General features: G+C 44.0%; 4 protein-coding genes across 5 annotated transcripts; 1 reads left to right on the forward strand and 3 right to left on the reverse strand.

Moving 5' to 3' along the window:
• Positions 1-1528: 1528 nt before the first annotated feature.
• BCIN_04g01100 (hypothetical protein) lies at positions 1529-5172 on the reverse strand. The gene has a single exon (XM_001550886.2). The coding sequence runs from the start codon at positions 4923-4925 to the stop codon at positions 2004-2006; it is 2922 nt and encodes a 973-aa protein (XP_001550936.2). The 5' UTR covers positions 4926-5172; the 3' UTR covers positions 1529-2003.
• Positions 5173-5690: 518 nt separating this feature from the next.
• On the reverse strand, positions 5691-6317 carry BCIN_04g01110 (hypothetical protein). Its single transcript, XM_024692365.1, has 2 exons — positions 6112-6317; positions 5691-6062 (listed from the first exon to the last, which is right to left on the reverse strand). The coding sequence occupies exons 1-2, from the start codon at positions 6209-6211 to the stop codon at positions 5950-5952; spliced, it is 213 nt and encodes a 70-aa protein (XP_024548140.1). The 5' UTR covers positions 6212-6317; the 3' UTR covers positions 5691-5949.
• An 872-nt stretch (positions 6318-7189) lies between these two features.
• On the forward strand, positions 7190-12044 carry BCIN_04g01120 (hypothetical protein). Its single transcript, XM_001550882.2, has 5 exons — positions 7190-7843; positions 7893-9127; positions 9439-10869; positions 10997-11050; positions 11106-12044. The coding sequence occupies exons 1-5, from the start codon at positions 7445-7447 to the stop codon at positions 11245-11247; spliced, it is 3261 nt and encodes a 1086-aa protein (XP_001550932.2). The 5' UTR covers positions 7190-7444; the 3' UTR covers positions 11248-12044.
• A 29-nt stretch (positions 12045-12073) lies between these two features.
• BCIN_04g01130 (hypothetical protein) lies at positions 12074-13948 on the reverse strand. Of its 2 annotated transcripts, XM_024692366.1 has the most exons (7): positions 13596-13948; positions 13455-13504; positions 13061-13117; positions 12903-13002; positions 12598-12851; positions 12476-12543; positions 12074-12412 (listed from the first exon to the last, which is right to left on the reverse strand). In XM_024692366.1, the coding sequence occupies exons 1-7, from the start codon at positions 13626-13628 to the stop codon at positions 12360-12362; spliced, it is 615 nt and encodes a 204-aa protein (XP_024548142.1). In that variant the 5' UTR covers positions 13629-13948; the 3' UTR covers positions 12074-12359. The 2 variants fall into 2 exon arrangements, with proteins under 2 accessions (XP_024548142.1, XP_024548141.1); XM_024692367.1 differs by having other exon boundaries at positions 13061-13504.
• Positions 13949-14100: the final 152 nt, after the last annotated feature.

A 14100-nucleotide genomic window follows, 5' to 3' on the forward strand; every position in this document is an offset into this window, starting at 1 on the left:
ACAAGAAGGGTCCAATGCGCAAGAGACTTTGGAGATGACCATAGTCGTAGAGTGGGTCAGTAACCATACCTAGAGTAATTAAAAGTGCTAGTTGAATGGACCCGATCCAAGAGATTGTTGAGGCCGATATATGTGGGTATGTTTTTTCATAATACGTTTGGAATACACCTACAACTGTGGGTATTGGAAGGCTTATCTATCAGGTGAAATGATTTACATACCAAAAAAATTCTGTGCCCCAAGTACCCATGAATAAGAAAAAAGAGCTAGCACATTGGACCCATGCGAGAAATCCGCCTTCGGGTGCTGATAGAGCATCAGATTCTTCTTTCACCATCGTCCCTTGTTCAAAATCGTCTGGAAAGACATCTCTAGGCAGCTTCTCGACCATTTTTATCCAGCCCAGATATCAAAGTAGACAAGCACAGGAAGGTTGGAGGGTAGTTATCTGATTTCGAAATAGATTTGTTGTGGTATATATATCGGTAATTCTGGAGCGAATACCAGGTGCGTCTTTATCGAAGCTTCAGGGACACGGTTTGTACTTCTTTCCTCTTTCGATAAATTTTAAATGAGGGGTACGACACAGCAAGCAAGTGGAATTATTTCCTGCTGTTGCATGAGGGGGTAGGTAGCCTTGGTTAATAACACCTGGAACAGTAAGCAGGTAAAGGTTTTCTATGTTTTCTGTCGGTATCACCTCGGTGGTGATTATGACGTCTTCATAATGAGTATGAGTTAATGTACGTACTGTATTATATCTCTCTATTTATGTCATAAATTAGAAGATTTGTTTTTGGCGATTTTATACATTATGGAACACACGATTGAAATTTACTATTAGAATAAGCGAAAATCAAGAGCTTTTATGATTAAACGATATAAATTATATTTTATATGAATTTAAAAGCTCTTGAAAAGTAAATTTTCTTAAATTTAGTAGCGAAATGTTATATATATCGAAATTCGAATAAGATCATTCATTTCAAGTTATTGATTTTATACAAAATAAAACACTCGTAAAATGAATATTCTAGGTGTAGTTCTGATAAGCGGCTAGTACTGTAGGTTCAGAGCTACGAGAGCTAGATGCAATACGTTCGTGCGCTAGTGCGCTCACGTGTGCATATGCACTCGTGTCGCAACAGTTTCATACTGTTGCAAATACGAATGTTATTAGGATAACTGAAGGTGCGAATAGAATAGTCTTGCATGAATTGAATAGCTGCGCCGTTTTACACCGCAGCCAATCTCTCGAAAAAGGCCTTATTTCTAACTGGGGGTTGAACCACCCTTGAATAAAACAGTAATCTCAGAAATTTCATCAATATTATATTACTATGAGTGGAAACTATTGTAAAAGAGTAGAAGGTGGTAGAGGTCACACAAGAAAAGCCTTCGTATATACCATAATCAATCTAATAGCTACGCATAGTGAATGGAGGTGAACCACCACGTAGCGGCAGCGAGATGCGGTGACGCGCTTGGGGCATAAAGCACACTATCGTAGGAGGTCAAGGTAAGAGGGTGTAAAATCAGTGCCTTCTTTGGTCTACAGGAGGAATTATAAATACTAGATAAAAATATCACATGACTCTCAGATCACGTTTTTCCACGCACATTCCTCCCTGCTTTACTCAATTGATCGTCCTGATCAATATAGCTAAACAAAAACAAACACACTCAAAAGCATGAAAGGGAAAGAAAAGAAAAAGGTGACCACCAAAGGTATCGCTGGCCACAACTTCAGGAGGAGAAAAGAAATCGAATTCGCCCAAAAGCCACTCTTTTTTGCTACATTCATAACTTTGCCATAGTTATAAATTAGACCACTTCTTTGACCTACAGCCCAGCATTCGAGATTCTTCTGGTGACGCTTGTGCTTTGTCGTTCTCCAGGCATTGGGAATGATGTTTCTTGGGAGTTTTAGGCCGATGGGGAGTGCCTTTGGTAGCACCGCTGGCCTGAGTAGCTCCGGCTAAGCCATCATCGTCTTCTTGATCTTAATCGTCCTCGTTATTGATCGCCTTATCCATGCGGGAATGCTTTCTTCTCCTCTTCTTCACACGCGAAGTGGATACAGGAGAGGGAGTTCGAGGAGACTGAGGAGGTTGAGGAGGAGGGCGTGTGTCCTCTTCAATGTTAGAGTCGGAAGAAATATCTAGGATATCTCCTTCCTCATCAGCAGAAATATGTTTTCGCTTTTTACTAGCAGAAACATATTTTCGCTTTTTGCCAGCTACCGGCTCTGTCTCAGCCACATTGTAATAAGACTTTTCACCATAGGCTCGTTCCTTGGAAACAACGTCTGAGAATGCACGTTCGTATTGCTCCTGAACTTGAGCTGAACGGGTACCTTGATACCACTCGTTAAATTGCTCGTCAGTCAGGGCCAGCAATTCGGCAGCTTCATTGAGGACAGATTGGTCATTCCATGGCAGTCCTCCTACAAGAGCTTGTTCAACGGGGTTCTCTGTGGTCAGGTGGCATTCTACCGGGAATCCAGGGATTTCGTATTGACCGCCGTTGGTAACGTTCTTGTCGAAGATAGGCTTCAATTTGCTGTGGGCATCCTTCAAGTCTTGGTATTTCATACCATTCTCCAACATAGGTTCCAGGGTGCCGTCGTTTTTCCTCTTGATTGCTGTGTAGGGAACGATGGTCGCCGCGAACGGATCATCACCTGTGGCATTTTCATATGGCTGAATGGTAGTAAAATTGCCACCAGCTACAAGGGCCCAGGATTTATTCCGGCTCAACACAAGCTCGTCGCATGCGATCAAGTTAACATATCCTTGATACTTTCTTTTTGGGGTGATGTCATGAAAGTACCCCTTTTCGAACATTACATTGCTCTTGCCAAGAGTAGTGGCAGCCAAATTTCTCCACGTCGTGTTCCCCTGAGCTGACAGGTTTACCTTCCCATGTAATACTTCAGTGTCCGAAGTCATCTTGCCTTTAGCGATTGAATGTACTATATAGGCAGTGAGGTGATCGGCTAGCTTGAAATCCGACTTGGAATAGAGTTCCCTTGCATTTCCATGCACGAAGGTGTGATCATACCCTTCGTCCCACTGGATAATGAGAGCAGGGAAGGGCACAGTGATCAAGCGGAATTCCTGATCCATTCGCTGCCGTGTGGCTTCTCTCCAAAGCTTCAGATCTTGCCTACAGGCCTGTTGCCAGGGAGCGTAGTAGCAGTGGTGGGCAAACCCGAGTCCTTGGTTCTCGTATCGATTGTGGTGACAGTACATCTTAACAGAGTGATCCACGAAGTTCGAATATTGAGCCTTCGCTATAGTAAGCTCTGGCTCTCCCGCCTTTGGCCTGCTTACACCGGTTTGGTGGACCACTGTCAGGCCTGCCACGGGAGTTTGTACGATCTTCGGTTCGCCGGCGTCGGGCTTGATGGGTTGGAATTTCAGAACTCCGAGGAGTCTGCTCTTCCTCACCTCGCTAGCTTCAAAACTTGGCTTGAACCAAGAAAAGTAATTGTCATGGATTCGGACGTCGTCAATACGATTTCTGCGCTTATATACGGTATTGAGGCGGTGGATAAGGATATTACGCAGGACGCGTGTAGCCTTAAGACCAAGTACGTTGGCTAGTTGATGGAGATGGTAATTGCAGGTGTCGTTAGGCATGATGGGCACCAGTTCCACCATCGCCATCCATCCGATCTGCTTTGCAACGTACTTTTCTTCGAGTGTCAAGAACCAGTCTTTGGACTCCAAGGTCTCCGCCGTACATTTACACGCGTTCGGATGCGTGACATCCTCCTCTTCGTCACTACCAAGGGGAGCAGCAAGTTTACGGACTACCTTGTCCATTAAGCACTCTTGCAGCGGTTTTTTGTCTTCATCAACCACTGGAACTCCCAACCTAGCCCACCTCTCGAGATTGGCGATCACTTCTTCGTTGGGGGGCGGAGAGGGTACTGCACTGAACTCAATTACTGAGTCCCCGACAGGTGGGGCATCCTCAGAGTAGTCAATGCTGGCTTCGCCGAGCATTCCGACCATGTTGTATCGAAGACCGAGTTCCCTTCGCTTCTCGTCGTCCCATTCAAAGGCCTTATTCACTTGTTTGGCATCGAGGATTTTGAGCGCATTTTTGAATTCAGAGGGCGTCAGATGCATGTTGACTCGCACCCCGGGCTTGGGAGGGCTAGTCATCCGGCGAATCAGCTCACCGTTGACCACTTCCAGCACCGCTTCTGGGTCTGCCATTTTAGCTAGTTTGATGAGTACGTTTTGAAACTTGGTTCCATACGCCATGAAGAGTATTGTAGCAAAGGAAATGCCCTTACGCGATTCTTTCCAGTATTGAGCAATCCTATCAATCGCTTTCTGCCGCAGGGCACGAGTCTTTTCCACTCTAGCCAGAGTGTCTTTGTTGTCAATTTTCATCTGTTTCGTCGTTACATTGGCCTTGAGGTGAAGTTCGTCTCGAAGAATTGTATCCATAGACATTTCCGTCAGGGTACAAGCCTTGGCCTTTTGGCTTTCTGCCCACGCCTTGAATTCAATGAATTTCGTATTTTGCTCTTCCTGGGGAAGCTGTTGGATAGCTTCGAAGGTATGCAGCATGTCGGAGAGTCCTTGATCCCCCACTGTTATCACAGCATTGTGTTGCATGTGCTGGAATTGGAGATCTGAAAACTGAGTAACTGAAACTTCTTCGGGGGCTGGTGATCGAGATTGATCACTCAGATCACTCTCGAACGGGTCATTGCTACCACCGTCTGTCATTATGAAATTTAGGTTGATTACAACTTTTTTGAAAGTTGACAAAGTTATGTAACTAAATAATTTATTGAAAAGAGGACCAAAAATTCGAAAAGAATTTGAGGTTAATGTAAAGAATGTAGTATTGGAAGAGGGTTCTTGAATATAGGAGTATGGAAGAAATGAAGGAAACTGCATGTATGAGAAGAGAAAGATGGAATGACTTCCTTTATAGAACTCTTCTCGTTCCTTCGGATTCAGGAGTGATTTCCTAAACGATTCAATTGGGATATAAAGAATAAAACACACTAAAAAGAGAAGGCATATACTAAGGGAAAGGATTTTCCGATATCGAACAAAGGCAAACGACTTTTATTACTCTTCCCCACTTTGGTGTTTGATTGGAGTTCCTCCAATCAGTTGTGTACAAGGGGAAATGCGAGTCTAGTTGATGGGCTGATCGCAGGAATCTCTACTAGGATGCGGGTACTAGTATTTGTTGGAAAAGGGGGCGTTTGCTTGCCTTTTATTTGATCTATCATATCCTCAGTTGTTGCAAATCGTTGAGTAATTTGCTTATTCCTTCTCCGGGTTCAGTGATATCTCGAGAGGGTCTTCGAGCTCGTCTTCAATAACATATATCGAACTCTCTTCTTCTCCGACTGGGATGTATTCTCCTTTCCTCTTGATGAATTTCTTGAGACGAGAGCCCAAATAGGTCCCATCAACTGGGTTTCTATCCATCTCTTCCAGAAGATACGTACTTTCCTCTGGTAGGGTCTTACTTACTCGGTGTAGACCAAGCCAACGGTATGCAAGCTTCCTTTCCCTAGACCATTCGGTGGCATTGAAGCCTTGAAACCACATCATTCCTTTTTGTCCAAAGAAAAGCAATGACAGGGTGCCAGCTCCCATAATTAAAATGAAATTGTTATATTCAGCAGCAGACTTTACAGAAGCATATGCGATTCGATCCATGTTATTGTCACAATAAGAACTGACTTCAGCTTTCTGACAAGGTCTTTGACATCATCTTCACAAATAATGGTCATTTCGCCCATAAAATATATGCCCTCTGCTCATTCAACCCCACTCTTGTGGTTTCTTCTCAATCTTGAACTCCCACAGCGGCCTAGCTATGATCAACTTAACCTCCAAAAGTCCAAAATATTTTCCAATGCAATTTCGTGGCCCGATGCTAAACGGATGGAACGCATCGTTGTTATGGAAATCCATCTTTGAATTGACCAGCCAACACGAGAGAATAAATTGCTCGGGTGAAGAGAAGTTGTCTGCTGAGGTCTAGGCTGCTAGTTGGCTGAAACTTACGTGCGCCTGGAAAGTTTATTAGACTGATGAATTGGAGAAGAGGGTTGGAACTTACGCCAGGGAGGTAGAAAATAACCGCAGATGCTTAAGCCTGCCGGAGGAGTTACGCGTGGCATAACGGTTGGTAGTGAAGGGCAGAGTCGCATGGATTCCATGATCACTCCATTCAAAAGCGGAAGTCAGGATATGACACTACCTGTAATATCTGAGCCCCGCTCTACTGCTTCAAAAAGCTCTTCATTCAACTGCTGAAACACATCCTGGTGCCTGACAAGATGGAATGAAATTGCTGTAAGAGTTGTCGCTACGGTCTCACTGCCCGTTATGATAAAGTCTCCCAACGAATTCTCTATCTCTTGTGGCAACAAACTTTTGTTCTCCATCCGACGATGCACATATGTCAACAAATCATTCTTAGCCATACTGCCGCTCTCGTTAAATCTTCGTCTTGTCCAATCATTGAGAGATTTATGATATGTTGTACGTTTCCTATTGTTGGTTAAGGGGGTAATAAAGTTCCACAAGCTTTCCAATCCGAGAACGCGAGACAACAGTTTGTGCGAAGGCTTTCATAGCACTCTGAAATATGCTGATCTGGATGCGATTTTCGTCAATTTCCAGACATCGGAATGAACTGCCGAAGCAAAGATCTCCAATGATATCGAATGTTGAATACTCAAACCACCTGGGTATATCTATGAGTCCTCCTTCCCTAGCTTCTTTAAGCACCCATATTACTAGAGGCTTTCTCGATGTAATAGCTAATACTACAGGGAAACAAAATTATTAGAATGTGACTTCCCTACTGTGTTTTCTGTAGATCAGGATCAAAGTAAAGAAGTGGGGTTGGAGGACAAAGTGAGTGATAGAAAGTTAATCTTGCAATATCATAAACAGAGCTAGCTTCTGGACTGTCCTCTTTCGCGCCTACTGACCCTTACCCCTCTCACGGGGGAATCTCAGATTTGCCTTTATGATCGACTTCTTGCACTTCTGCTGTATATGAGATTGAGGCAAATCGGTGGTGGCGGGGTATGAAGTTCAAATAAAGCCTGAACACATTCACGGGACAAGCCGAACAGGATCGTCATCATGTCTATTACCGTGCTCTTTCATGGATCGCTTCACTACCAGCGATAACAGACTGTGTTAACGTTATATCAACAATAAATAATAAATTGACCCACGGGTTATTGAAAGGACAGTTCGTAACATAGAAATCGATCCTATTTAAGGTCCGAGCGATGTCCATAATAATACAATGTACAAATATACAAATCCCATAGTTACCCCATTTCTCTTTAATATATTCGGATCGGCAATTACCGCATAATACAGAAGTATAATATCAGCGTTTCAAACAATTGAAACGAACGTTGGCTTCCTACATGAACGTTCTCTTTCACCGCGTTAGATTAATACCCAGGTACCTTCCTAAGAATCATCAGCTTCGAATATCATACTCTGCGCTCGACTGGATTAAATCTACAGGCGTAATTGACGCCCTTCGGCGAGCCAATGACAAGAAAATGGAGTCTGCGCCTGGGAACAAGCCAAAACCGTTAGAGAGATCGTATTTGTCTGCAGCCGTCGAATCAATCTCACCATGGGGAGGTTCGCGAGCATCTACTCCCAAACCTACAACGCCCACCTTTTCGGGAGAAGGTTCAGGATTAAAGAATCAACATGGCGGGGACCACAGCACAAACCATTGGCATGGATGGAGCACTAAGAATTACCCCCAAGATTGTCCTCCGCTGAATCCACGATGGTACCATGCTGTCGACGTAGGTACTCATACCCAGAGCATTGGGTTTCCCAGCTTACAAGTTTTAGATTCCCAAAAGAAAACCCAAGATTCTCAAGGCCAATCAAGAAGAAACCAAACCTACAGCCCCTCCCAAGAAATTCGTTACATTTTCCGAACACGATTCTCGCGCAATAGAAGCTGCGTATCAAAAGCTTGTCGAGGACTACGATAATGGAAGAGATCCGCGATCGAGAGCCCAGAGTGGTAATTTGGAACAGACCTCGGGGAGTGCGGGCGAGAAAGGAAATACGAGTATCAATGAAGCTGGGAACAATGAAGAGGCTGATAGAAGTATTAAGATTCCTGTGCATGAGGATTTCTTATTCGATGTCGATATTGAAAAGAGAGAACTTGCGCCGGTATATTGGCTTGGTGCGATATTTGATGTTCGCAGAGGTAGTTGGTTCTATCAAGAGGGTGCAGTTCTCAAACCCTGTGAGGAGAACCTGGCCACGCAACTTGAGGAAGGATACCTGAAAGTAAAACCATTTCGCTATCCTAAACCTCCCGAGAAAAGTACTGTCAGGCCATTGTCTATAAAAACGGGAGAAGAACCCAGATCATTGGCTCGCAGTGGTGCTTTTGGGAGCAAACGTAATGGCTCTCCCTCTGTGACCCCAAAAGGCTCGGCGGAGAATTTGAGAATGCCACAACAGGCTTCTGACGATGGTAGTATATCCAAGGACTCGCCACCACCCCACCAACCTCAAACCCATCGCTTATTTGGTACATACATGAATTCTGTTGTTACTTACCAAGATGAGAATGTAGCCTGGATCTCAACTGATAACATCATGTCTCGGGTTAGTAGCACCGTGTATCAAAAGTTTGCTGGCGGTGGTTACCTGGGAGGTGTCAAGGTCGTTCGTGGATATTCGGAACCAGGTAAAACGAAAGACACAACATCTGCCGACAAAGATAAGACACCAAAAACTCCTACCAGCGCCGCTGCTGCTGCTTCGACTACTCCAGAGTATCTCCAGCTTGACGATCGTCAGCAAAAATTACTCAAACGGCGGTCTGCGCCTCCTAGCACAAGCAACTCTAATGTTTCGCCAGAAGATAATAGTACTGAGATTCGAGAAGCAGCGTACAACAAACTAAATTCTATAGATGTGGATGCAGAAGCTGAAGCTGTGAGGAAACGTGATGAGAAGGAAATGCAGAATGATTATAATGATCGAGACGATGAGAATCAAGGGCGTGATATTGAGCATTTAATTCTAGTGACGCATGGTATTGGTCAACGCTTAGGTATGAGGTATGTATTCAAATTATTTTCTATATTTTATCTGTTTCTTGTCACTAGATTGGCTGTATTCAATCCCAGAGCTATTTCGTACGCGCTCTGTAGAGCTTGAAATATGTCTACAGTAGTCTATAACAAATAGTTATTAGACTCTGCTGTTGGTCCCCGAACCGAGGGAGCCTTCAGAGGATGCTTTAGTGATCCAAACCAATCAAATTGTTGGGGAAATTGGCACATAAATCTTATTTGTCCGTCTTTAACTCCGTAAATTCCTTTTGTATTTTTGTTGAGCAAATGTCAAATGGTATGCTAATTTTCAAAAGAACTGAGAGTGTTAATTTCGTCCATGACGTAAACGTTCTTCGGCAAACACTCAAAAACGTGTACGAGAATTCTGCCGATTTGCAAGCTCTAAATGCGGAGATTGATAAACTGCCTAAAAATTGTCGTGTCCAAGTTCTACCTATCTGCTGGCGTCATTTACTTGACTTTCCTCGCAAAGGTGTCAGACAAAATCGTAAAGAGCATGATCTTGGTGATGCATTTGGCGAGGAGGAAGAATATCCAAGCCTTGATGATATCACTGTGGAGGGTGTACCATTCGTTCGCTCTCTCATCACTGATCTTGCTCTCGATATTTTACTGTACCAGAGTGCTTACAGAGAACATATCAGCAATATTGTTCTTACCGAGGCAAATCGAATCTATAATCTTTTCCGGGAACGAAATCCAGAGTTCTCAGGGAAGGTCAGTTTGGTAGGCCACTCTTTAGGATCTGCAATCTTATTCGATATTCTTTGTCGCCAGAGAGAAACCAAGAAGCGTAATGCAAGCTCTTCGCATTACAAAAACCGGTCTGCCCCATCGACATCGTCACATAGTAAGAGTCTTGAATTTGAATTCGATGTCGAGGATTTCTATTGTCTGGGAAGTCCAATAGGATTATTTCAAATGTTGAAAGGAAGAACTATTGCTGCTAGAAATCGCGTAGAATCATTACCATCGGAGAGCCCAATGGATATAGACTCTATGCAGGACCCATTTCTTGGAGCTAGCTCAGGTGCGGGCTTTCCATCTGGAGAACATATTTCCAGTACTACAGGACTGCCATATTCGATTTCTAGTCCTAAATGCGCTCGGTTATACAATATATTCCACCCAACAGACCCAATCAGTTATAGGCTTGAGCCTCTTATTGCTCCTGCAATGTCATCTATGAAACCTCAACTACTACCTTATACCAAGAAGGGTATATTCGGTGCAAACATGAATCAAGGAATCACTGGAATTGGAGCAAAAGTAGGGCAAAGTGTCAGTGGATTATGGTCTAGTCTCAGCTCCGGCATTGCAAGTAGTCTCCTCAATCGCAGTCTCGGTCTTACAGGCGAAGATGTCGAAAGAATGCAAGCATCGAATTCATCAAGCATCAAAGGACAATCTGCAGGCGCGGGAACCAATATAGCAGCAGGAGTTATCCCAGACCATCCTACGCTCCAGAGAGAAAATACTAGTGAGAAGATGAGACAACTTGCGGAGGATACGGCGGCTGCAGATAGAGATGGCATGGGTACGGCGCCTACGTTGATTGATGATGAGATCGAGACGTTGTATGCTGGATTTCAAAAGCGCAGGAAGCATGATATACCTGAGACTGATAGGGTGGAATTGGAAGAGAAAGCTAGGAAGCTGAAGAGAGAAGAGGCGAAAGTGAGAGCGTTGAATAATAATGGACGCGTGGATTTTAGCATTCAAGAGTATGTTGTTTCTTTTCCGTTGTTCATCCGGGTATTCCGCCTCCCTACACCTGATATTTTTTGAGGGGGGGTTTCAGAGAGGTAAATGGAATGAAATAAAAATACTAATCAATGTGTATTGCAATAGGAGCGTACTAGACTTCAACCCAATCAACACCATCGCCAGCCATCTCTCCTACTGGTATGTTTTCCATCTCCCCACCTCCCCATCTCATAAAATTAATCAACATAAACAGGGCCGACGAAGACGTATCGCATTTCCTCATCGGACAACTTCTCTCGCGTCATCGCACCGTGGCTCGCTTGAATAGCTCGAATAGTCCTAGGGAAAAGGATAGTTCCAGTACTACTACTCATAAGAGTAAGAGGAAAATATGAAAGAGACGTGAAAATATAACGAAATGAAAGTGAACATGAAGAAGAAAAAAACCTCCCTGCTACTGCTGGATGACGGAAGAAAGAAATAAAAATGGAGAATAAGATTCTGTATGAATATTTCGCTTGCCAGCCATCTCATCACATCACATTACATCACATTACATCGCATCTCGCAGCAATACAGTACAGCACAATACAAGTCAATTCAACCAAAACAAAACAAAACATTCACCTACACGACCCTCAAACCCAGCCAGCACTCAAGACTCTTTCTTTCTTTGTTTCTTTTCTTCTTTCTTATCCTAGACTAGACTCCTATCATATCATATTAGACTAGCTTCCATTCTCAGAAGGAGAAAGAACTGGAAAAAAAAAGAAGATCATCGAAAAAGAACGAAGAAGTAAAGAGCAAAGGGCAAACGGCAAACGGCAAACGGCAAAGAGGAAGAGGAAGAAGAAGAGAAAAAAGGAAAGGGGAAAAAGGGAGAGGAGGAAGGAGAGACACTCAAGAACTAGGCGTCATATAGTGGTGGTGTGGTGTATGCTTTACAGATGGGATGGGATGAGATGGGATTCAGGCATATTTGGGATTTGCATCATGTCATGTCATGTTGTTCTTTCATGTTATTGTGATGTATATATTTGTTTGTAGGAAATATCATTTTGGCCGGGGAAGATATTCATTGTTTGACATGAAGTGGATGGTGGATGGATAGATGGATTATAGGATACAATTGTACAACTAGGCAACACGTTGATGCAAAAAGCACATTCACAATTACTAATAAGTGAGGCCACACATCCTCACCCTCTCTCTCTCTCTCTCTCAGAAATGACATAAATTCTAGTGTTAATTATATGCTCAATTTGGAATTTTTAATACTAGTAACTACCCATGAAAACTTATAACCACATTTGTATGCTGCTGCTGACCTAAAAGGAAGTTGAGGTTATGTTGCCAGTCCAAATCCTGGCTCGAGTCGGAAAAGGTCTCGGGGAATCGAATCTAGAAACACAATGGTAAATTCAGGCAAAGAAGGAAATATCAGCAGCCAAAAGACACAATAAACTTTTTCCTGCCGTGTAGAAGCCTCAACCAAGGAAGGACCTGTTTACTCGGCGGTGTCCAGTTCATCATGCGCTGGTGGAGGAGAATCCATGGTAACTGATGGGTATCAGATGAGTTAGAGATTGGGTCGTAATGGTAGTTTGAAGGATGTGGATTCACCTTTCCTGTCATCTCCATTGGCTCCGGGTTCACGGGCATCATCACGTTCTTCCTTAACTTCGCGATCCCTATACACGGCGGGTAAGCTTATGCCCAACTCAAATTTCTTCAAGCGTGCTTACCTATCGTCTGGGCTACGTGAGCGATCGGCTCGGTCGCGATCTCTTCTGTCGTAGTCCCGGTCCCGGCGGTCTCGGTCATCCTTACGGGGAGAATAGTCGCCACGGCCACGACGTGGAGAGGTTGAACGACGGCGAGGAGAACGGCGGCTACCTCCACCACGCTCTCTGCCGCTATCTCTACCTCCGTCACGACGGGCTGCACGTTCTTCACCAGTATCGAATCGCCAAGAAGCCGAAGGAGGTGTGCGGGCCCACTAATTTATGAATTAGAAATTGCCATATGTGGTGATGTCATGAAGACTTACTTCAATCTTCAACAAGTCATCGCGGCCAATACGCTTGTTGTGCATTTCATGGTAGGCATCATCGGCATCACGACGGGACTCATACTCAACGAAGGCAAACCTGCTTCAAGTGTCAACGATATTAGAGTGGTTACCAATAGGATGTTGGGCATACTTACAGACGAGATGCTGCAGTCCGAGGAGCTGGGATATCACAGCGGACCAAACGGCCATAGCTATGAAGACATCGTTAGACTCAATGTACCATCGAATGGGGAGTATATTGGATAGATATATGGAAGAAAGTAAGAGATGTATAAGATATGTATAATAAATAGTAACCGATCCGCCGCAATTCGAACTTTTCTCGCGAGACAAATGTGGGCATGTAACTGTTCGTATCGTTGTGCGACCGCTCGATCGAACGTGGAGGATTTGGGAAGAGGGGATAATGTATGCGACAAAGTGACAGCGAAGTCTCGACGGAGTAAGGGACGAGGATGGACGATGATGGGGAAATGGATTATCGCGATCAAGGACAATCATCGAGAGATCGATTTTTAGCTGACATACCGTTCGAATTCGTAGGCAAGATCGCGAGCGCGGATTCCAGCTCCGAAGCCCTGGGTGGAAGATGTTAGTTGGTGAACATTTTGAAGCTTCAATGCAAATATACATGTTGGAGTGTGGAGGTTGTGGAGGTGGAGCGCATACGGTGACATAGAGGGTTGTACCACCACGAGACATTTTGTTAACGGAGAAAGATGATGATGATGATGATGACGACGAGAAAGACCAATCAAATAAGATTTTCTTTACTCCTCGAGAGCTGGCCGGTATCAATTATGATATCTGGTGTGGGCGCCAGCAGGTGAGAATATCAGTCCTGATATTGTATGTAAGATGGCAAGGGCGAGGAAGAGGATAAGGAATTATTAAGTAGATTCGGGTGGTAAGGAAATAGAACAGAAGAAGCAAGCTTGGAGCAACCGAAAACGACGAGAAGACAAGACAGGACCAGATTGATGATTAAACCCGGGAAAGTCAATTAAAGTTTTTTGGTAATCAGGCATTCACCTGCTCAAAGCTAGTTGGTGCCTGATTGTAGCGCTTCGAGTGTGGATAGATATCACATGATCATCAAGACATCAGAGTCTTCTTGTGCATTGTAGGTATTCATTCAATTCACATTCTCACATTCGAGTTCCACATCAAATGG

This window comes from Botrytis cinerea, chromosome 4 (genome assembly GCF_000143535.2).
Source record: "Botrytis cinerea B05.10 chromosome 4, complete sequence".
Taxonomy (NCBI): domain Eukaryota; kingdom Fungi; phylum Ascomycota; class Leotiomycetes; order Helotiales; family Sclerotiniaceae; genus Botrytis; species Botrytis cinerea.